General features: G+C 40.3%; 1 protein-coding gene across 1 annotated transcript; it reads right to left on the bottom strand.

The window, feature by feature from the left end:
* Positions 1-5256: 5256 nt before the first annotated feature.
* On the bottom strand, positions 5257-7640 carry LOC146634357 (E3 SUMO-protein ligase ZBED1-like). The gene is made up of 3 exons (XM_085350431.1): positions 6301-7640; positions 5872-6124; positions 5257-5704 (listed from the first exon to the last, which is right to left on the bottom strand). Exons 1-3 carry the CDS (start codon positions 7416-7418, stop codon positions 5288-5290), a joined length of 1788 nt encoding a protein of 595 aa, XP_085206557.1. The 5' UTR covers positions 7419-7640; the 3' UTR covers positions 5257-5287.
* Between the last annotated feature and the right edge of the window lie 16668 nt (positions 7641-24308).

Genomic DNA, 24308 nt, shown 5'->3' with positions numbered 1-24308 from the left:
AATGTTATTTTCTCTTCGACTTATTCTCATGAAAAACACAAAATAAATACCACTGATATTCATCAGAGTATTACATATAATACCTGGTGGGCCGGTCTCCAGTCAAAATGCCCGGGCCGATTTTTTGTCCCAGTCCAGCCCTGGTCAGGAGTCACAGTCAAGTGTGAGCTGCATGGCCCCTCTATGAACATTGTGGCTTTCCTAATGGCCCCTGTTGAGTCTAATTGTTGAATGTGATCAATGTGTTTCTTAAATTTTACAGGTCTTAGTTCAATCTGTAGGATCAAGACATTCCTTTGATCCTGACCACCTCTCCAGCCACTCTGTGCTGGGGGAGGATTATTGTCGACACATCTCTGTGAAGATTCTGTTTCTTGTGTGGTCAGCTTCCTGCCCTTTAGTGGCTTCACTGTGTTGTGCACGCTGAACCAATACAGGAAGTGAACCATATATTGGGTGTGGGGTAGATTACCATTTTATGACTAAGGATGCTGTTAGAAACAGTTGGAAGTCACACACACAGAGAGACACAAAAACACTAACTCACTCAAACAGCTGAACTACAATGATCCATGTAGCAAACACAAACTGTTATATCACCTTTGGGCTTTTGGAGCCTTGACCTGACTGTGGTGGGCGTGGTCTGCAGCGCCGCTGCAGGGGAGGCGGACGCACCTGAGCGGCACCCGCAATCACGCCTTAACGTCTGTGCTCTCTCTGCTGTTGTTGGTGTGTGTCGGGCTGTGAGCTGCAAAGCTACAGCCGGCTGTGTGCGCACAGCAACCGTGTGTGTAAAGTGGTCAATAAAGAGATGCTGAAAAGCGCGTTCATGCAAACATCGTCGGGTCTGCCGTGATATGTTTACAACGGGACTTCTGCTCCTGAACCTCTGCGCACAGCGTCTGCAGGTCAGGGCTGTACGAAGTCACTTTATCTCTACAGGACTGTAAGCTGTCGTCTGTGAGGCGTGAGCGTGTTTGTTTGAACACAGTTCACGGTGGAGAACAGCTGCTGACATAATGTGGATCCCAAGATCCATAACTGGCCTACCTGGGGCTGAAAGTCTCCATAAATGCAGGCGTTTCGGCGGCTACACCGGCTTCCACGAGTGTGACGCTTATTTTGAGAAAATAATAGAATATAAATGTATTTTTATATTTCAATATCACAATAATCTTCCAATGTAGAACTACAAGTTAAAAAAGAACTAACATAAATCAAATCCACTTCAGCTAAATACTTCTCATTTATTTCCATCTTACATGCTGTGACTGCAGCCATTCCCACATCTCTGTGAATGGGACTCATGGACATGGATCAGTGGTTGTTGATCAATGGTCCTGAGAATCTGCATAATTAAGATGAAGGAACGGAGCTCCCAGCCCATCGTTCCTGCAGCTGCTTTCAGTCTTTATGCAAATGTCCTGTTTGTAAGACTGAAACCTGCAGCTGAGACTGAAGACGTCACCTGATGATGACGACACGTTTCTCCCACAAAACGCTGCGTCCAGATGAACAGAACCAACAGACTCACTTTCCTGGATGATTGAGATGCATCAAGACTTCATTGTGTGTTACTTCTCATTCAGCACAGACACATTATTCCTGTTAGGTCATGTCAGCTGTCACTCAGTACAAGCACAACTGTGAACAACACAAACTTCTCTTCAATGTGTCACAGAAACACTAAGTGTGAGAGCCTGTATGACACACAGGACAGACTGTAAGCTCTGCTGGCTGCACAGCACTTTGTAGCAGTTTTCCAACATGTCCTCCACCCGTGATGTCAGTGGTGGGACCCCAGTCACAGCACTCAGCACCACCTCCTTTAAATGGATTTTATAGCAGTTCCTCCCGTTACTCGGTGCAACGCTTCTTAAATGTGTTTTTGCAGGATAAAACACAGCAGGTGGTGTAGAGAGGACGTCAGCTGACGGAGCAGAGGGAGGCAGACTGTGGATAAATGACAGAGTGAGAGGAGAGCAACCATGACAGAAGCACAGGTGTGGCAGATAGAAGTGGCTTTATAGACACTTATTGTCAGTCCTCGTGCATGCTGTGGAAATAAGTGTCTGTGTCATGAGGTGACATGTGAGCTTATCTTTGGTCAATAAAGCTGAACGACCAGTTTTCACTTTGCTTGTTACGCTTGTTTAGTGACGTCTGGGTTTCTGTGGAGCCCGAATTTTGATGAGTTCTGGTGAAATCATCTGAGATCATCTGAGCATCGGTGAAGAGTCAGCAGAGAAAGTGTGGGACAGAAGTTTGCTTTGGACACATGGACTGAAATCAAAAAGTAACAAACAGGATTTCCAATGGACAGTATGGAGAAGTGAAAGTACACAAAGGCTGTGCTGGAACACGTGTGTTACACTTTTTGACAGCTGAGAACAAAACACAATATTTTGCATCATCTCTGCAGTGTCTCTTCTTTCCTCTGCTGTTGTGCTTTTAGCTCCAAACTGTTTCAAATGGTTTGTCAGCAAGCTGACCTCTGACCTCTGCAGTACTAACTCCTGACCCGTACAAAGAGCGGGCGTTTCTGACCTTTGACCTGCAGCTGTATGTCTCTCAGTCTCAGTTCTTCTCTCCGTCACTGATGGAGCAGGTGTAGTTGCTGCTGACAGTCAGTCGTTTGTTTTCTCAGAGTGAGGCTGAAGTCTGAACTGTTCAGAGCATCAGGTCTCATCAACGTGCGCTGCTGTAACGCCGCTTTGTCCTCTGAGATCACCAGGTATGAAACCTGAGTGCTGACAGAGCAGCATGTTCCCCCTCATTCACCTCCACCACCACAGCCAAGGCATGCTGGGAAACTGAGGACACACAGACGGAGAACTGAAGTGTCTGCTGTGTGTTCATCTCAGAGTCCTCACAGGTGACACATTAGCTCCAGAACACCAAGCCAGGTGTTTGAAGCCTGACAGGGATTCTTCCCATCCAGAGGGAGGATTTAGCTGCACAACAATGAACATTAGTGTGTAGTTTAGAAACACAGACTGTGCCTGCACTGCATCTAGTGAAGAAAAGTGTTACTGCCAGAGAACGAGGCTCCTTTAAAGCAGCTGATATTAAGGTTGAAAAATCAACAATAAGCTGATGTAATCAACGTTTCACAAAATGGTCAGCAGCTAAAATCTGGAGCCGTTCTTTGGTGGTAATTAACAGTTTGTTCTTGTTAGCTAATTATGTAATTAAAGGTAGCAGCAGAAGCCTTGTGTTGAAAGCCCATTCACTCACACATTCACACAGTATGTGTGTGTCTGTGTTACACTGTGGACATCCCTTCTGTTGGAGCGCCATCTTGTGGCAGGTTTAAGAAATGTTCTTCTTGTAAATCCAAACTGATGCACCTCCATAGCAGACTGTGGAGGCTTTCAGTGACATGAAGACTTGATTTATACTGTCATATTCTCCTGTTACACAAAGCACAGCACGCTGAACATGGATGAACTGAAACTCCCAGCATCTGACTGAGGAAAAGCACAAATCATTCTCACACTGACTCCTGCTTGATTTTAGATTTGCTTTCAAATCCTCACACTTTCATATGAAGCACTAAATGGGCTCCAGACTGTTTATCTCAGCTTCCTGTCAAACACACTGCTGCTCACACCGAGGCTCAGTTTACTCCTCCAGCCTGGCTTAACCTGCTGTCTGTTAAAAACAGTCCCACACTCCTCTGTTTAATCCTTCTGATCAGACTCTTTGATTTTGTATTGTTTTTACCTGAAGTTGTGTTTTTGACATGGTTCTGTCTGTGAAATAAAGCTCACACACACACTGCTACAGTCCTTCATACACTTAGAAACGAAGCTGCTCCTTTCCTCAGTGCTGACACATAAAGAAGAGTTGGTTTTATATCCAACACGTCTCTGTTCCAGAAAACAGCTTCAGCAGCCTCTGAGTCTGAACTTGGAGTTGGTTATAAGCCACAGGCCTGTGTGCACAGCAATGAGGAAATATAATGCAGTAAGTGAAACATGGATGTGTGGAACAGATTATCCCAAAGGTTGATTCTGTTCATCTGGACGTTCTCAGTGAAACATTTCGTCTCTCGGTCAGGTGACTCCTTTAGTCTCAGCTGACTGCAGCTTTCCAAACCTTTGTCACTGGATCACTCACTTCATCTCCAACGTGTCCCTGACACAGACAGCTGGAGCCGTTACAGCAAAATCATTGATCATCGTTTTTAGAACATTAGCTGGTGTTGGTGGGCAGGCTAGCAGTGCTAATTGTTAGCACTAGTTCTGCTGCTCTCCCTTTGTCTCTGTTATTGTTGGTCTTTAGTGAACAATAGAAAGTGTCTTCATGAGACTGTTGCCTAATGTTCAAATGTAGATAACACCACCTGCACCAACCTGTTACACAGCACAACCCTCTGGTGTAGCTTTGCCCATACGGTAAAAAAATATATTTTAAAATACATTTTGAAATATATTTATATATTTTGAAATGTATTTTAGCACATATATTTTTTGGCCATTTTTTGTATATTTTGAAATATATTAATAAAATATATTTCAAAATACAATTTAAATGTATTTAAAATCATTCAAAAAAATATAAATTTAACCCTTCATATATTTCTAAGAAAACACATTCACATGTAACATCCGAAAGAAATCTTTATTTGATGTTTAAAACATACATATAGCATATCAATCAAGCAAGGAATATTCATTTTATAAGTTTATTCTCATTACATACTTAAACATTCTAAAAGAAACACACACACATATACATATATGTGTGTGTGTATATATATATATATATATATATATATATATATATATATATATTAGTGCTGTCAAGAGATTAAAAAAAATAGAGATTAATTAATTATGATTTTTAATTAATTGATCTAATTAATCTCTTTTTTAATCTCACCTAAAAATAGCTGAGGAAAGCCCTCAACTTATTGTGGCAGACCAAAAGACTGATATAACAAAGAAAGTGACTTTATAAAGTCATTTATTGTTTAACAAACGTTAAACAGATGCAACCATTTACATACTGTTGTATTCTTTTGTAAAATAAGTGGAAAAATAAATACAAATAAAATCAAATAAATTAAGTGCTGCAAGTTAGCACATCAGAGTTGCTCTTTTCTGAGCAATACAGCACTGAAATTCCTCTGCTTCAGATAATGAAAAATAAAACTGACATTGCAGTGCTGCAAGTTAGCACATCAAAGTATTCTTCCATCACAAAAAAAAAGTGCTGAACATCAAGCAATCTATTCTAGTAGGCTACAAATGACACAGCAGCTATGCTGACCACATGTGTCTCATTTCTTCTTCCTCAGCCAGTCGCTAAGACACACCAGCCTGGTAACATTTTCTGGAAGCAAGGCTGCCCTTTTCTTTTGCACTATGTGGCCTGCAAGGCTAAAGAGTCTCTCACAGGGTACAGAGGTAGCTGGGGAGGCCAGGTACTTTTGTGCTAGGACTGACAGCTTTTCATAGACTCCTGAGTGAGCATACCACCACTGCAGGGGACAGTCATCAATACTGATGCTGGGTTCTGCTCTGTAGCGCTGCAGCTCTCCAGACTCAATTCCATCTTCTGAGTCAGAGTCAGACCCCAGAAGGAGTTCGCTCCTCCTCTTCTTCTGAGCTGGTCCATCATCCTCTGTGGAGGGCTGGAGACTATCTGCTCTTCTGGGCTCTGCTGCCTGGAGCATATTCTCCAGAATGGTCCACACCTGAATGAATGAATGAATGAATGAATGAATGATTGTGATTAAAACTAAGTGCTTTTTTATTTTATTTTATTTAATCTTGTAAAGAACTTTGTGTTCCATATAATAAATAAAAGTTTGATTTGATAATGAATTGGACTCATTAGTCCAGCTTAACCTTATTGTCCTACCTGTTCCCTCTTTTCTCTTGGAAGACATTTCAAATCCTTAAACCGTGGATCCAATGCTGTGGCCACCTCGAACCATATCTCGTTGCCATTAGCTCGTCGTGCTGCCAGATCCTTCTGGAAGGCATTCTTGAACTTCACCACGTAGGCAGGATCATCATCAGTAATGTCCATGACACGGTACAGATGGCGAAAAGCAGGCAGCACTACAGAGCAAGAGACGTAGGCCTCACCACCCAGCAGCTCTGTCACATACCTGCAGAGGTGGAGAGGTTTGCTAAATAAACCTAGCTGGATTCATTTAAATCAAAGTGTAACTGATTTCCAATTTAATTGTCCTTAAAAGTTCCTTGTTATGTTCATTAATTTTGATTTTACACATGTAACAGTAGTTTATATAATTAAAATGGGAAGGTGTTTATTTGAACTTACTTGCATGGTTCAAGCAGGAGCTCCAGCCTCTGCAGTTTCGCCCACTCAGCTTCGGTTGGCAAGACCAACCTGTGGTTCTGTTGGTCCAACGTAGCCTGGACAGCCTCTCGGTTACATAGGAGGCGTGAGACCATTGCGAGAGTCGAGTTCCACCTGGTGGGTACATCCTGTATAAGTTGATCGCTCTTCTTTCCGAGTGCTACTTGTTGTTGGTTAAGTTCTGTGGTACTCGCAGGGCTTTGTTTAAAATGACCAACAATCTTGCGGCACTTTGCCAGTACACCGACAAAACCACTGCTATCGAGACATACCGTGATGGTCCTCTGGAGAATGTGAGCATTGCAGGCGATGTGCTCATATGGAAGTGCTCTCATAGCAGCCAGCATATTTGCTGCGCTGTCTGTGCCAATGGTGGATATCTTGTTTTCAATACCCCAGTCATTTGCTACCTTGAGGAACTGTTCGGCGCATTTATCAGCAAAGTGCCTGGTTTCTGTTCTCATGACGGTCAGTGCAAATGAGTTGAGGTTCCACTCACTATCAATAAAGTGTCCAGTCACCCCAAAATAGCTGTGGTTGCCAGCTGAGGTCCAGTGATCTCCGGTTATAGCAACACAGTTGGGAGAATCCTCCGCCAAAATCTCAAGTTTGTTTTTCTTTTCGCCGTCGTACATTTTGCTGATTTTGGTCGTTACTGTAGTCCTGCACGGCGGCTTGTATGACGGGTCATTGGACGCAATTTGCAACACCTCTGTCAATCCTTCGTCCTCTACTATATTTATCGGCCTACAGTTCATCGCTATCCACTTGGCAATAACATTAGTCAGCCTGTCGGTCGCAGACTTGCTCATACGAGGGGTATTCTCTAGTTTTGTTTGGCGAAAAGCTTTGCTCTGGCTTGCTATATTGCTAACGTCTTCACTGCTAGCTGTTGCTGCACTCGCGGCTGGGTGCTTTGCGTTGAGGTGATAGGCCAAACTTGAGCTGCTTCGGTGGTAAGCAAACTCCTTCTTACACTCTAGGCAGACCACTTTACCTTTGTCAATGGTGCCGTCGGGGCGTTTATGAAATACAAATTTCCCGTTCATTGGGCCAACAACTCTCAGATGCGCCTCCATATCCACACTGTAAGCTAATCACCACTTCTCACCTTGACCTCACGACGTGACTCCACCCCCAACAAGTCAAGCACAAGGAGCCCAGCACATAAAAACGGATTTTATAACATAGCAACTCTCATACAAAATCAATGACGTCAAGAGATTAAAAATTAGATTAACGAGATTAAAAAACATAACGCGCTAAATAGCATTGTAATTAATTAATCGCAATTAACGCGATAATTTGACACCCCTAATATATATATATATATATATATATATATATATATACACACAGTCTCAGTTCCCCCAGCTTTCACTGCAATCCTCAAAGCCCTTCTGGACACGCTGGGAAACCCCTTCCTTACCCCCACTGTAACAAACAAAAGTCACAGTTCTATTACTTTTATCAGAGTTAAAATAAAAATGTGATTTATGTTAGCTGGCTTCATTTAGCAAACAGATATTTCTGTTTATACAGATACAGATATTAATACAGATATATTTTACGCATAATTTTACCTCTTTTTTTTTCCTAGATGGGAAGTCTATCCAGTTCACATTACAGTAATGCTAACACCCCTTTTGGTCGTCTCTCCTTACCTTCCAGCATTCATAAATCTGTTGACCTTCTTTGTCTGAGACCAACCACTACAATGCATCATCACCTATTTGTATTGGTAACTTACTTTACAACCTATTTTAATGGTTGCAAAGTAAGTTACTTGTGGTGTATGCAATTTTAGATACACAGAAAGTCTTCACATACTATATATGGCTGTCATAGTGTCCTTATCAAGGGCAGTTCTTCACTCTGCGCCGATGTCCGTTTTGCTCTGTCCTCCTATAAAAAGCATGAACATTTGAGTGTTTGACTAGTTTTAGATTTCCAAAAATTTGATATTTGTACAACTAAACATTTGAACTACAATATATGCTATTGAGCGATACTTTTATGGGTAATTTTCGGTAAAGAAACTGGTGACAGAGTTGTAGGCTTTTTAAAGTACTATTAGCTAACCATTTGAACTGACTTTCAAAGCTGATTACCTTTTAAATTGCTGTGGATCAAAACCTCCAGTGGGAAGGCGGCCATTAGAAGAACACGCACCATTGAACCTGAAAATAACAAAAACAAACAAAAAACAGAACAATATATAAGAGTCCGGTAGGGTAATAAATCTCTTCTGAAGCAATATAGTTATTTTGGGTGAAAAACAAAACATTCCTCTAAAATATATATACTGACATCAGCAATCAACATCATGATTGTAATTATTTCCTTTTTAGTACATCTACTGCTGTTTGCATGTGTCAAGCACTACGACTGTATCTATGCATATAAATTCACCATATATATCCAGCAAAAATGTTTTGTTATAGGAAAACAAACAAAGGCATTCAATCAGAGGTGAGAAATTAATTGGGAATATGAATTATAGGTGAACTATTCTTTACCTACTAGCAATCAAGCTTCTTTAACCAAGAAGCTTGAAATATTTGAATGTAAAATAAAATAAATAAATAAATAATAATAAAAATAACATGATGTAATTAAAATGCACAACTTACATTAAGGAAATCTGCATTTGTATCCACAGGCTAAAAGTAAAACAGTAAATGTGTTAGTAATAGTACAGGTATTTGTAAAAAAAAAAAAAAGAGGCAGTAACTGTGACGCTTCTAGTGGGATGCTAAATGCAGAGATTTATATTTACAGTATAATACTGCATGTACGGGTAGCTGTGTTGTGAACTGTAACTGAATATTAGAGAATCTCAGAGAAATTAAATGTATTTATTTTTTTAATTTATCAATCATAAAACTGTGTGTTTTGAAGGCCTGTTACGATAACGACTTTTTGTTGGTCGGTATATTGCCCCATAAACAATTGCGACAAGTTATGTCATTGTCATTTTAAGACCATTTTATGTCTTTGAATGTATAATCATAATATAACACCATAATAATGCAAGATCTACACACTTTCAATTGACAAACCAACATCTAATTCTTAAAGTATTTAGATCATTGAAATTAGGAATCAAAATATTAGATACCTTAAAAACTTGAATAAATAGTAGCCTCCCTGAAGGACTCGTTCATCAGTAACTGTCAGGAGGACGATTAAACCTTCTGCACACGTCCTGTAGTTACACACTCGGGAGGAAAGACGACGTCCTCGCTCTGCAACATGATTTGTGTTTCATCCAGGACACTCAAACACAGATTGGTCTCCAAATATTAGACGCACTGGTTCTTCATGCGTTTCTACCTGAGCACTCAGAGTCATTTCTACAACAGGCCTCCTTCACCTGCTGGTGCCTCTGTTTCTGTGTTTGGCTGTTTCCATCAGTGCCTGATGTTTGTGATCTTTGATCTGTTCTGAAGTCTCTCTTTGTAACACAAATGTTGTTTGGCTTCTTTTGCAAACAAGGCAAAAGAACTTTAATGGATTCATTTGCTGATCTTACTGTTCTGATGCAAAGCCGTCCTTTCAACGCTTTAGAAAGAAAACCAAACAATGTTTTTAAAACTTTCCCAAAATGTAAAAGCTATTAAAACCATAAACTTCTGCTCCTTGATCATGTGATTCTTCTTCTAGACTGTCTGTAATTGTTATTGCTGATTGTCAATAAAGTTGTTTTTTATAAGTTATGTTGTAAAGGAAGCTTGTGGCGAGGGAGGAGGGGCGACTAAAAGCAGGTTCATATAGTGGGAAAGTCCTCAGGTCATGTGAGGATATTTACTGATGCGTCAACACTGTCAGATAAAAGAACGGCTGCTGCATTTGTTCTCCCACAAATAAGTTTGGTGATGAGTAAAAGAATTACAGATGATGTGGCAGTTTATACTGGGAGCTGGTAGTGATGTTACTGGCTTGAACTGTGTGGAGGACGCACTAATATGGAGGTATGTGGTTTGCTGGGACTCTAGCAGCATGCTAGTGAGCACAGGTGATATGTCTTCAGACTCTAGGCAACATATTGTTTTTGATATACTTCATTTACTGTATAGAATCAAACACAGAGGGATAGAAGTGGATTTCTTATGGCTCCCTGTGAATATCGGTGTTGATGCAATGAACAGGACGATAAGTTTAAAAAGGTGCAGCAAGAAGAAGTCGTGCAGGTTTGACTATAAAATACAGTAAAAGTGAGGTGAAGAGTATAATGAAGGTAAAGATGAAGGACGAGTGGCAGGCACACTGGGACAGAGACGGGAAAGGCAGATATTATTATACAGAAAACAGTCGTGTAGAAGAAGCTGCAGCAGAGACCAGGATGGAATCTGGAGAGTCAGAGTTGGTCACACAGGCTTGAATAGCACACTTAAAAAGGTAAACATGACACAGGAAGTGTGACTTTTGTGGACCAGAGCAGACGTTTGACGGGTTGTTAGCGTAGTCAGGATGCTGGATGGAAACGCTGTGCCTGATAGGATGATTACAGGCTGGACTTTGTCTTCCTGTTACAGATGGATCCAGGCCCTGGATGACTGCTGGACACACATGACCCACACTAGGCTGCCTTCATCCATCCTTTCCTCCTTCACTGAGACTCAGAGTCAGCATGTATGTATTTATCAGGGATTTGAATCCTTTCATTACAGAGTGAAGTTAAAGTAGACGTGTGAACACACTAATGAACACAAAGGGACACAACTACTACTCCATGATGGAAAGCTGAAGTATTACACAGCTTTATGAACCTCCTGTTATCCTGGTAGACGAGTACAGCAATAAATCTTTTACTTGAACATCTTCTGGCTCCAATAAGCTTTGAAATGTGACCATGAAGTTAGAGACACACTGACTGAAACCCACAGCTGTGACTGTGGATCACATCCACACACAGTGTAGCTGCTGTCTCTGTGTGAGCCTTTGCACTGCTGCTCGCAGCACCGTTATATCACTCAGCGCTCGCTGCTGTTATTGAATCCACTTTTTACTGTCCGTGCAATCAAGCTCCTCTGCAGAGCTAGAAAATATCTTCGAACCAGTTTATGTGTTAGGGGATCCTTTGCAGCTGTGACTGTTGCCTCTGTTTTTGTCCTTTGGTTCCTGGGAGCCTTTTACATTTCCATCAGCAACAAATATCTGAACAGGCTTTATTGTAGGAAATACAGGATTAAATAGTTGTCATTATTTATTAGATGTTGTTAAAGATGATCCGATGCTTGTTTAGTTTAATGCTGTGGCTTCAGTCAGCATCACTGTGCTGTATAGTTTTATTTTTCTGATCCTTCTGTTAAAGTTGCTGAATAAAAGCTGGTTGGTCTGCACCTCACCGCTGCCTCGAGCCTCCTTCTTTAAAGCAGCAGAGGCTCTTCATTCAGGTATCACAGCTCGAGTTGTTCTGCAGGAGACCCAGAGTACTGTCCTTGGTCCATAATGACATTAACTTTGATTCATGTCAACACGAAGCCTGAACGTCTGTGATGAACACACTATCAGCATCACTGACATATTTCATCATTTAAAAACACTTCCTGTCACCGTGGTGGTTACATTGACATCATGCAGTTTGTGCTTTGACCTCCAGAGGGCGACAAATCAGCACAGACAGAGAGCTCCATTCAAACTTTGCTGCCATCAGGAATAATTCTTCAAATATAATCATCCGTGTTTGAGCAGCTATGATATCAGGGACAATCTAGACATGTGTGACAATACTGAACATGTCACATGACACACCTTAAACATCATGTGATCCACTCTCAGTCTGCACTTTCATTCATGACTTCATGAATTTATGATCAGTTTACTCCTGAAATATTCAAATGCTGCAGGGTGAAGAACAACAAAGTGCTGACACATGTTTGTGTTTCAAACAAGAAAACCAGCAGAAATAAATCATCTTTGGACAACATGACAGAGATTAGTGAGTTTCCAACTTGCACTTGAATGCAGCACAGACAGATTCTGATGTTCGTGGTTGTAAACGTGTCCTCAAACGCCGCTCTGACTCTTTCCTTCCTGCTCAAAGTTCCTCTTTTCTGAACTTGGTGTTTGTGCCTGACGCTGATCGTCTCCGTGTGGAGCTCCGTGTGAAGGTAACGTTAGCAGTGTGTAATGTTTCCTGGCTAACATCAGCTGTGTGCAGCTCAGTTCCAGCACAAATCTGCCGCTCCATAGTTCACGGTAACGGACTCATGAGGTCGACCGTTAAACGCTCTCCCGCCATTTTGTCTGTGTGCGCGGATGTGTACGTTTTTGTTACCACTGTCATCTCATAAATAGCCTATTTGTAAAAGATCTCTGTTCATAGTTTAGTTGGATTTTAAAACTCTGTAGTTGGACAGTTTTATTTTGGACTGATGCTAAAATTCTTGCTGATTGTTTCTGTCGAGGTTTTGTACTTGACATCCGCCATTTTGGATGTGATAAGCTGTAGAGAGTGCGTCCAAAATGAGAAACCAGAAAGAGAACCTGTTTTATTAATAACCTCTTGCAAATAGAAGAATATGAAAAAAAACAACAACAAATAGGATAAAACCTTTAAATTACTTGAATTTTTAAAATCACCATCATCTGTTAACACAAATTTGATCATTTCAAATTTGTGTTTTCATTTTCTCTTCCCAGTTACTTCTTTCTCATTCTCTTCATTCTCCTTGTCACCTTACGTCTCACTCCTTAACTGAAGTTATAGTTCTAACATAAGAAGTCCCACCAACGTCCTTTATTTAATCTCTGTGTTGTCACAGTTATTATCATCAGATCAGACATGAGACCCAGACAACAACATAAGTTTACAAGCTAACATCATGTCAGCTAACATTAGACGATAGCATCATAAACTTTAAATTACTTTGCCTCTGATCAACAGTTTGATTACATTCTCACATCACAGGTTTATTTGCTAAGTGTGAGTCCGCCCACATTAGATCCACTTTTCAGCAGGTGGAATAATTTGTAGTATATAGGTAATACATCAACAATGCTGCCGTGGCTGAGTTAGGAATATTTATAATGTCATTTCCAAAACTTGCATATGATCTGCAATTTGTAGCAGATCTACTGACTGTCACAGAGCAGCTGGAGCAGTCTCAAATGCAGGTCAGTCCACTGCTGCCCCCTGTGGCCAAGTGCCATAGCTACTGCTGGATGAACTCGTGACACATCTGCACCTGTTTCTATGAACACATTGAGTCTGAGTGGCTGCACTTACACTGGTGCATTCAACATATTGAAAGATGGCAGCAATGTGGATTGTAAAGACTCAAACCAACCATTGAGCAAAGACGTCAGCATCACTTGTTTCTGTTTGTTATACAGCCAGATTTACTCGTGACACACATGTGCAGCTGCTTTATCACCTATTCTGAATTTGTTTCAAGCACAATACATTTGTTACACATGTTGGGATATTGTGTTTGTTTTAAATGTTATATACCTGTGTGGTATGTGACTTGTGTTGCCATGACGCCAGGTCTCTCTTGGAAATGAGATTTTTAATCTCAATGAGATTTTTTTTTTACCTGGATAAATAAAGGACTAATTTGTAACTTTCAGTGTTTTCCGGTCTTCCAAAGGAAAAAAAACCTTCAACTACATGACATGCAGTTGTGTATTTGTTTTCACCTTATCATACACTTGAAGTTTTACAAATCACCACTTCTTTAGTGAATATCATTTCAGTCTCAGACGATCTCGTTTCTCTTACAAAGGTTGAATGCACCTTCTGCGGATGGCGGTACCACACAGTGTGCGTGGACTTCCCCTGCACAGAAGGCAACTACAAATGCTGTGAATGCTAAATAAACAGAAACAAATGATCCCTGTTGTCTTTGCTTGATGATTGGTTTGAGTCTTGACAATCCACATTGCTGGCGTTGCATCTTTCAATGGCAGCAATGGCAGGTATCAGTGCTCAAACCTTTTGTGTTTGTTTCCAACAAGTTGCCCACCTCGGGAAACAAAAATGTGTTCTTTTACTTGTCAGATGAACATATGAGACACTTTGACTCTTCAGTGCAGTGTGGAGCCTAACAAAGATCTGTTTTGTGTCCCAGCTGATCAGCAGGAGGAGGAGAGTCTGACGGAGCAGCAGAGGAACATTTTCAGCTACTTGGACTCAGCTCAGCCACTACAGAGGAAACAATGAGCTCAACACAGAAGGTGACAGACAGAGCAGGACCATATGACCAAAGATATTTATCACCATATACATTTGAACATTTGCCATAACGATGTAGCTGACGATATAATTGACACCAGACAAAATACTTTACAGCTGCACAACTTTATTAAAAACCCATCAATGTATTTTCACTGAAACAAGCAGCTGTTGTTTATGTGCATTAAAGTTATATAAAAATGTAACAGTGCAAATGCAAATTCCTCGCTGACAGTTTAACCAAAAGGCGTTTCCAGTGGAAACTGGCCGACACATCCTGAGCATAACCATGTATAATATCCACTAAACTTCAGAAGAGGTTATACAGTCGTGGCCAAAAGGTTTGAGAATTGCATAAATATTGGAACCTGGAGAAGTTGCTGCTTAAGTTTTTATAATAGCATTTTGCCTGCACTCCAGAATGTTATGAGGAGTGATCAGATGAACTGCATCGTCCTTCTTTGCCATGAAAACGAACTTAATCCCCAAAAAGCCTTACCACTGCATTTCATTGCTGTCATCAAAGGACCTGCTGAGACCATTTCAGTGATCGTCTTCTTAACTCAGGTGAGAATGTTGGCGAGCACGAGGCTGGAGATCATCATGGCTGTATCCCGATTCAGGTTCTGCAGCTTTAAAGTCCTCAAGGGCCGCGTACTCAAAGACCGCTAAGGCCGAAGTGCGAGGCTCGTAGGCTCGTGAAATGGGACGTCTAGCCTCCGTCGCGCTGCCCAGGTTGCCTAGCAACCATGATACTAACAGTTATTTATATATATATATTTATATTATTTCTGAGAGTGTATCATGTAACACTATAGATCAACTTAGCTCAGAATATATAAAGCATATAAACAGTTACAGCAATATGATGCAACAAACACAGCAGCTACTGATCCAAAATACTCAAAGCTTCATAGAACTGAAACCAACATTTATTTTTAGCTCCATCCTGCTGCTGATACAGACTTTAGGTTTCTGAACATTAAACTTGTTGCTGCCGTTCATAGTGTGTAACTTGGAGGCCCTGAGTACTTTCTCCCACACTGAAAACACTGGGATGATCACATTATTTGAACATTACCTAATAAGACTGATTCAGCACAGACAGTTATGTTAAACTTTCCTAGCAGTCCTTCACAAACAGGGAACAGTCTGTCTATTCTCTCCATCTGTCAGCTGCTGCTGGCTCTTCCTCCTCCTCTTCCTCACACACTGCTGAGTTTGTCCTGGTGGATCATCAGGGCTGCAAAGCCTCACAGATGATGTGCAGCAGTGGGTCCCTCAGTCTGTCCTCACTCTGGACACTTGCAGTCGTCACACATGGAAATCAAATGTGTGATAAGCTGCAGGATTCAAACACAAGTGTAACTTATAAACACATGTTCATACTTTTATTCCACAATCAGAGAGAAAGAAACAGAGAGAGTGCAGGACAGACAGACAGGTGACAGTCTCAGGTGTACACACTGCTACACAACAGCACCAGAGAAGCAGGATTTAGTGTTTGTGTTATTACGAGTGTAAACAAGAAGAGTTCCAGATGGTGCAGTGGACACATGTGTGACTGCTGTGATTAAGGCATCTTTCTTTCAGCTTAACGAGTGAACCGTCAGCTCGTTCAAACACACGTTAAAGTGCGTTTGGCTCGACACCACCGAACAGAGGCAGCAATATAACACAGCTAACATTAACAGTGCAGTGGATCCTGCTTGTGCCGTGATGTTCAGGACTGCAAACCGAGCAGCATCACTGACTTTCAGCTTGTTGTGTTTGTGGATATATGACTGACTTTAATTATCCACAAAATCATCACATTCTCTGTCAGATTAAGGTCGACTATTGAACGGCGTATATTTTAAAGGCTTTAAAACCAAGTTAACGCTGAAAGTACAAACATCACTAATGTCACATAACTCTGCCGACAAGGCATAGCTATGGCTATGAAATGCTCTTTGTGTATCACTTCTTCATTATGAAAGATGTCATTAATGCACTAGTAATGTCTCATCTGGAGTATTGTTCAATCATTTGGTCAGCAGCTAATAAGACAGATCTTAACAGACTTCAGTTAGTCCAGAATAAGGCGTCCAGATTAGTGTGAAGATGTTCATACTATACTAATATTGATAAAATGCATAATAACCTTTCTTGGCTTCCTGTACAGGCTAAAATATTCTATGGCTTACTTGTAGTTCTAAAGAAAGCAATTCTGTTAAACACACCACATTTATTCTGCTCAGCTGCAGTATCCAGATGAAATACATCATCATATTACACAGTTTTCAACAAGCTGCAATTTAGTAAATGCTCGAGTTAAAAGTAACGTTTTGTAAAACTGTTACATTTAGAGCAACTTTTAAGTGGAATAAGTTGCCTTAAAAAATTAGAGAATTATTCAAAACTTCAATGAACACTTAAAAGCCGATTTACAGAGCTTTTAGTTGTTGTAAATATTGTAAGACACGATTTGTTTTTGAAATTTGTGTAATGTGCCTCAATGTTATTGATATTATTATTATTATTATTGATTGCTTATATTTGAACAATTGTGAAACCTCACTGTGGATGTAAGAGTGAAATTATGTGGATATCTTGAATCCACTTTATTGTGTAATATTTTATGTGAGTATTTGACGGAAGACGAGCAACATCTGTTGTGGAAGCTAACGGGGTTCCTTTAGAATAAACAAACATAGGATTTATTATCACTGAATAATTCTGTATAAATCTATACAAATTATAGAAATATGTAATAGGAAACAACAAAATAATCTAAATTATAAAATAATGTGTGTGTGTGTGTGTGTGTGTGTGTGTGTGTGTGTGTGTGTGTGTGTGTGTGCATGATTTTAGTGTTTGAACAGTCATGAATTATCTTTAACAGCAGGTTGGATGTAATGTGTTAGAACTACCAGCAGGTGGGGATAAGAGACCTTTAAGGTGTTTGGTGCCACGCTCCACCTTCAGGTTTAAAACTAGTGTTAATGGAGTTTGAAGGTTGAGTTTGTTCCACGACTGCATTTCACTCACTGCCTCTGTTTGTATCTCTGTCACTGCAGGACCAACATGGAGCCAGAAGTCAGCGCTCTCAGGAGGCCGACAAACCTCACAGAGGAAAGGGAGAGAAAAAACACACCTGTGACGAGTGTGGGAAGGGTTTTACTGTGAGGGCTAAACTAAAACAGCATCAGGTCATCCACACTGGAGAGAGACCGTTCAGCTGTGACTTGTGTGGAAAGTCTTTTTCAAGGAAGGGTCACCTAAAAACACACCAACTCATCCACAGTGGAGTTAAAGCGTACAGCTGTGATCAGTGTGGCAGAGCTTTTACTCACAGTAACAGCTTACAGAGTCATCTAGTTACCCACTCTGGAATTAAGCCATACAGCTGTGACGAGTGTGGGAAGGGTTTTACTGTGAGGGCTAAACTAAAACGGCATCAGGTCATCCACACTGGAGAGAGACCGTTCAGCTGTGACTTGTGTGGAAATTCTTTTTCCAGGAAGGGTTACCTAAAAAAACACCAACTCATCCACAGTGGAGTTAAAGCGTACAGCTGTGATCAGTGTGGCAGAGCTTTTACTCAAAGTAGCCACTTACAGAGTCATCTAGTTACCCACTCTGGAATTAAGCCATACAGCTGTGATCAGTGTGGCAGAGCTTTTACTCACAGTAGCAGCTTACAGAGTCATCTAGTTACCCACTCTGGAATTAAGCCATACAGCTGTGATCAGTGTGGCAGAGCTTTTACTCACAGTAGCAGCTTACAGAAGCATCTAGTTACCCACTCTGGAATTAAGCCATACAGCTGTGACATCTGTGGAAAAACTTTCAGCCAGAGAGGGCACCAAAATACACACCTACGCATTCACAACAGACATGATGTGTACTGCTGTGAACAGTGTGGCAAAGAGTTTATAACTCACACAGACTTACAACGACACATGTTTACCCACACTGAGGAGAGACCTTATCAATGTGACCTGTGTGAGAAGACTTTTAAATCTCCACATTACCTGAGACAACACCAACAGATCCACACCAGAAAGAGACTCTACAAGTGCAGCTACTGTGAGGTATGTATTTATATTGTTATCTTGTCATTTTAGCCTGACTGTTTGGAACAACTCTGCTCATTAAACTGTGTTAGCATGTTAGCAATTCTACTGCATGGAAAAGCAGCTCTGAGTGATTATTCAGATTTTCCTTTCAGTTATGATTTTAGTATTACTGTAGTATTATGGTGGTAGTATTGTAGTTATTGCAGCCCAGTAAACTGAGTGTGTTAACTGAAACAGTGAAATGTAGTTGGACGTCTGCAGAGATGCTCTTTATTTCAGACGACGTTCAGGATACAAATGTTGAAGGACTGACTTACACTGTCTTTGTGTCTTTGTTTAGAAGCAGAGCGACACAGATGGATCCAGTTCTCAACCCTGTCATCACTGTGGTGGTGGGAAAGACTTTCATTGTGACCTCTGTGGAAAAACTTTCAGTCGGCAAAAGACCCTAAAAGTACATCAACGTAGACACACTGGAGACAAACTGAAATACTGCAAAGAATGTGGGAGAAGCTTCACCACACCAAGTGATTTAAAACAACATGAACTGATTCACAGTGGGGTTAAAAAGCACCTCTGTGATCAGTGTGGGTCATCCTTCACCACTGCAAGGGACCTTAAATCACACAAACGAGTCCACACAGGAGAGAAACCACACAAGTGCAGACACTGTGACAGAAGCTTCTCACAGTCAGGTCATCGTAACATTCATGAACGTACACACATGGAAGGAAACTACAGCTGTGACCAGTGTGACAAGAGCTTCAGGAATCTCAGTTCATACTCTGCACACAAACGATCCCACGTTACTAATAAACTGTTTCACTGTTACCAATGTGCCCAAACATTCACCTCATTGTCTGCTCTGTGCAAACATCAGCGCGATCACTCAGGGCTGAAATCACTCCCATCACTGGATCACAGTGAATCTGAAGACACAGAAAGATCCTCTGGTTTCTGTGTCAGACTCTAAAAGCTTGAGATCAGGCTCCACAGAGTTCAGATAGAATCATTTAAACTTGTGTTGAACTGAACTGGTTGCTGGGCTGAACTTCTACATAATACAGATCTACATGGGATCTTCTTTTCTGTTGTTTTACTGAGTCAGTTTTGTCCTTTTTTCTCTGTCCTGGTTTTGCTCGTCTGTAAATGATTGAAACTCAGTCAAATAGTTCATTGTTCTCCAGCAAAACGTTTTGGAAACTCATGTTTAACCTTTAAAACTCTGACATGTTTTAGCACACAAGGCTTCATCGGGGAGTTCACTCATGATTGGACCATGAGAACAAAGGTTTTTAGTTCTTTCAAAGAGAGTCTTGGAGATGTTTGATGTTTCTGTTTTTTCTACATAAAGGAATAAACTATTTTTCTTGCTTCATGTAGTGTGGAAGTTTTTAATGTTTCTTCATCTGTTATGTTCTTGAATGTGTTCACGTGAAGATGGTACAAATAAACTCTTGTCAGAGATTTACAGTTATCAAACAGTCAGGTGAATAAACAACACTGAGACACTTGGAGACGGTTAACGTGCTGCACGGGTGAGGGCTCAGAGAGGACTCACACCGAGCTGCAGTAGTCGTTTATTATTTATAGCAGGGTGAAACAAGCATAGCAGTTTCCTCTAATTTTGCATATGTGTGTGTGTGTGTGTGTGTGTGTGTGTCTAAGTTCGTATAAATATCATAGGGTGAACTTCCTCTTTCTATAAACAGAGCGAGTAGTACATTTTGTTCTTTTCCTATTAAGAGTAAAATATGAACATATACTTTAATGCAACATAAAACTCATTAAAGCGTTTCTTCTTTAACATCCCCTCCTGATGTTAATATTTTTCACTTAATCATACTTTATTATCAGCCAACAATCACTTGCTTATAACATTTTCAATTGTAGCATCATTCAGTATGTGTGTGTGTGTTTCTATACTAAATCTTCTTCATCCGGTTCATCTTCTAGTGGCAGTCCAACATAGGTAATTACTGTGGCCTGTACCATTTTGTCAATCATGGATCTTATGCATGGTAGGACACATGTAGAAAACAAGCACAATAATAGAAGCAGAACTCCTATCAGTACGAGTCCTTTTATCACGAGGGTCTTCCAGCTGCCACTCAGCAGCCAGGTCAGCCAGTCCTCATTGTTCGTGACATAGTCTTGTTGCTGCGCATTACTCAGTTGTCGCAACTTGTCTAGGGCGGTGGTCATGGTCAAGGAGTGCACGTTGTCCGGGATATAGGTGCAACAAGTGGTGTTGAATAAGACACAGAGGCCCCCTCTCTCAGCGAGAATCATGTCCAGGGCGACCCTGTGTTGCATGACCACTATTCTGATCGCGTCGATTTCCTCATTCTGAGCCTTATTTATCTTTGTTGAGCTGTTCAGGAAAAGTCCAAATCGGTAGTCAAGAGTCTCAATTCTTAACGTGTTTTTTCCAGTTCCGACCCATGGGAACAGTGAGTGCAGGACCTTCTGTCCGGTGGTCCACAACTTGAACTCCGCTGGTACATCACTGCCCCAGATTGGGTCATGGGGTTGCACGTCATCAGTGTTCCTCTTGCGTCGTGGTTGGTTCTGATGGAATACTCTGAAGGTGTGGTCTGACACTAAAATTGGGGCGCAGAGTCCGGTACAAGAAAAGCTCACAACTAAGACAAAACTGCTCCTGCAAGGAAAGCTCACTGTTATGCATGCAAGGTGATCAGCTCTAGGTGAGAAGACATTTAAATCTCACACTTGTTCTGCTGCATTTTTGAAGCTCAATTCCAGGAACAGATCGCAGGGTTCATTTTTATATACACTGCAACTGCCATGAGGTCAGGGCCATTTTTTGGTTGTTGTTTGTTTTTCCTTTTGCTCTGTGCAGCATTTTGGCAGCATTTTTAAATTTCTCTTTGTATTTTTTCTTTCTTTTACTAGTGAAGAGATGTAGCGTGAACAGTTATACAGTCTAAATATCCCATATGGGTCGTGTGAAATGGTGTTTTCAGTTTCATTCAGTTGAAGTAAAGAACGTTGAATATTTCTAAGTGTGCTGTTTTGAACCAACATGTCACAGTATGATCAGTGCTGTAATTTTTGACAGTCACTGTATCAATGTTATTTTTGCATCCCTTGAATAAAGGTTTTGACCTGCAAGTGCTAATTTCTTTAGTTATTGGGGTAAAATGGGTAATGTTGATAGGAAGGTGTTTGCCAATTCAGTAACCTAATTTAATGTTAATGGAAACTAACATTATCTCAAATTGTTTAGTTATAATTGTTGTTTAACTGAATCTTGATTTTTGATCTTGATTTGTTCTTTCCCAACATTTTTCAAAAGAAACAGTCTAATTTCTTTGCTGTGATTGATTCCAGAGAACACGGAAGAACTGACATTATTTAACTGTTGATTTATGTAGATTCAGTGGAGGAGTAATGTCAGTTTAATTCTTTACCTACTGTCAATGCAGTGAAATTAGACATTTTGTTTTGAAAGGTTACTGGTGGATGCCAGCAACCATCTTGGAAGAGAACAATATAATGTGTTATAAGGCCTCCATTTGAAAATTGTGTATTTGATACTAGAATATAATAGCAAAATGTAATTTGAAGATAACATGTAGTATTTAAGTGACCAAGTAGTATTGGGTAAAAGTTATCGAATGGTGTTGGGATAAAGTGAGAAAATTGTGAAGGATTAAAATATTCCAAGAGCTCAAATTACTTCATCAAAACATGTTTAAGTCACATTTTATCAACACAAATTGCACAGGCTTATTGAACTTGAATAAATTGTGTTAATTTAACTCAATTGTTTAAGTTGCTGCCAAAGCAAAACATCTGTGTGCAACAAATGTCCACCATTGAATTAAGTAAATCCAACAACATATTTTTTTCAGTGTAGTTTGGACTTTATGATTTCTGTAACTGGAAAATATTATTTTGTTTAAAGACAGAAGTGACCGCATAGTTGCAACATCAAAGGGAAATATTAATTAATTATCATCAAGTATATTTGTTGCTTAAGCGTTTGCACTATAACTTAAGTAGGATTATAACTTTTAAGGAAGGAAAGATTTCAGATATTTAGTTCACTGTTTCAGTTATTTTATATGAAATTAAAACATTTACGTTGGTCAAATATGATGCTCTAAATCAAATAAAAGTTTGAAAATAAATGATGTATTTTTAAATGCTGCAACAAATGTTCACAAAAAGTAACTATAATTAAAACCAGTTAAACAAAACCAAATGTTTGAATCATGCTTAACCAAATGCCAGGCTGGAGAGCTGAACCTAAAGTATACGTAGAAAGATTTCAACATCTGAGCAGTTTTTAATGTTTTTATCACATATAAATGTCACAGCAGTGGGTCCTGGCCCAATGCTTTGTGTTTTTGGTTTTCTTTGACTCTTGTTTTTCTTGGTTTTTGTTCTTCTTATTTATCAGGCTCTCAGTAATCTTAGTTCTCCCTCCCTCAGTGTTCATTTCAGCCTGTGTTTAGTTTCTGTTCCCGTGTCCCACGTTTCATCGTTTCATGTCGAGTCAGCCCTGTCTCTCTGTTTCCTGTGTCTCCCCAGTCAGCCCCGCCTCCCTCGGGCACTCATGTGTGATACAGAGTAATAAACCTGACTACATTTGCTACACTCTCTTTATTACCTGTTACTTTAAAATTCATACACTAATTATGTCTGCCCATCTCTCTAATGTGAAGGTCAAAGGTCAACATCCCAGTGACATAAGAATAATCCCAAAGGGGCAAAGGCAGCGGTTAATTTAGCACATTTAGCATTAAGGGTACAGCAAGGATATACTTTTACTTATTGTGGCAGGGGTGTGGTCTCTGGCCTGCTGCAGTGGAGGCTGGTGGCGGGACGTTGGACGGCACAGGTGAGGGTGATGGAGCTCATGACTCTCCCCTTTATAGTGACGGAGGAGACTGGCGTGGGGGAAGCGTGTAGTGGAGGAAGCCGAGGAGAGAGCTGGTTTCTGGCTACAAAGACAGCGTCAAACCAGAAAAGATTGCTCGTGGTCAAATAATGTGTAATAATAATGAAATAAATAGGCCATTGGGAAAAACGGGATTTTGAAATAAAGACTGACTTTGAAAAAAAGGACATTTTGGATTTAAAATGGCTGGGAATAAATAAAATGCCTCAGGAATAATCTCTGTTATTGTGAAAAATAATGATCATGAAATAATATTTCACAATAATAAGTAAATTTATATAGCAGAATGCAATATATTTCACAATAATGATCTTTTTTTCAAAATGTGTTCAATTATTTCACAATATCATTCTCACATTACATATCTGTGTCTTATTTATTCACATAGTTATTTATTTCATCATGACTTATTTATTTATTTAATTTTGAACACTTTGGAGTTCCATATGGTTGTAGTGGGCTTGTAATGTAAATGTGGTCTGATTAAATGTGACATTAATGCTGACGCTGCATCAAACCCTGATAAAACAGTTCTATTAGTGGGTCTGTGTGATCAGCATCAGTGGGTGAAGGTGAGGCCTTGACTAGTAGAACGTCATGTTGGTGTTTAACAACACATGAGCCAACATCAGACTCCGAGCGCTACGATGCTAAAGATCAGAAGATCCAGTGTGACATCATCGTTACCTGGCAACAGCAGCCCTCATCTGACTTTATTGGAGGATATTTACACCAGCAACACGGTTTAGTTTGATATGACGGATTAACAACATGCGCTGTGATATCCAGTTCATCT

Source organism: Diplotaxodon limnothrissa, linkage group LG3 (assembly GCF_057381915.1).
Source record: "Diplotaxodon limnothrissa isolate DT_005_m linkage group LG3, D_limnothrissa_male_GT1.1, whole genome shotgun sequence".
Taxonomy (NCBI): domain Eukaryota; kingdom Metazoa; phylum Chordata; class Actinopteri; order Cichliformes; family Cichlidae; genus Diplotaxodon; species Diplotaxodon limnothrissa.
This window is presented reverse-complemented; position numbering and strand designations above follow the sequence as displayed.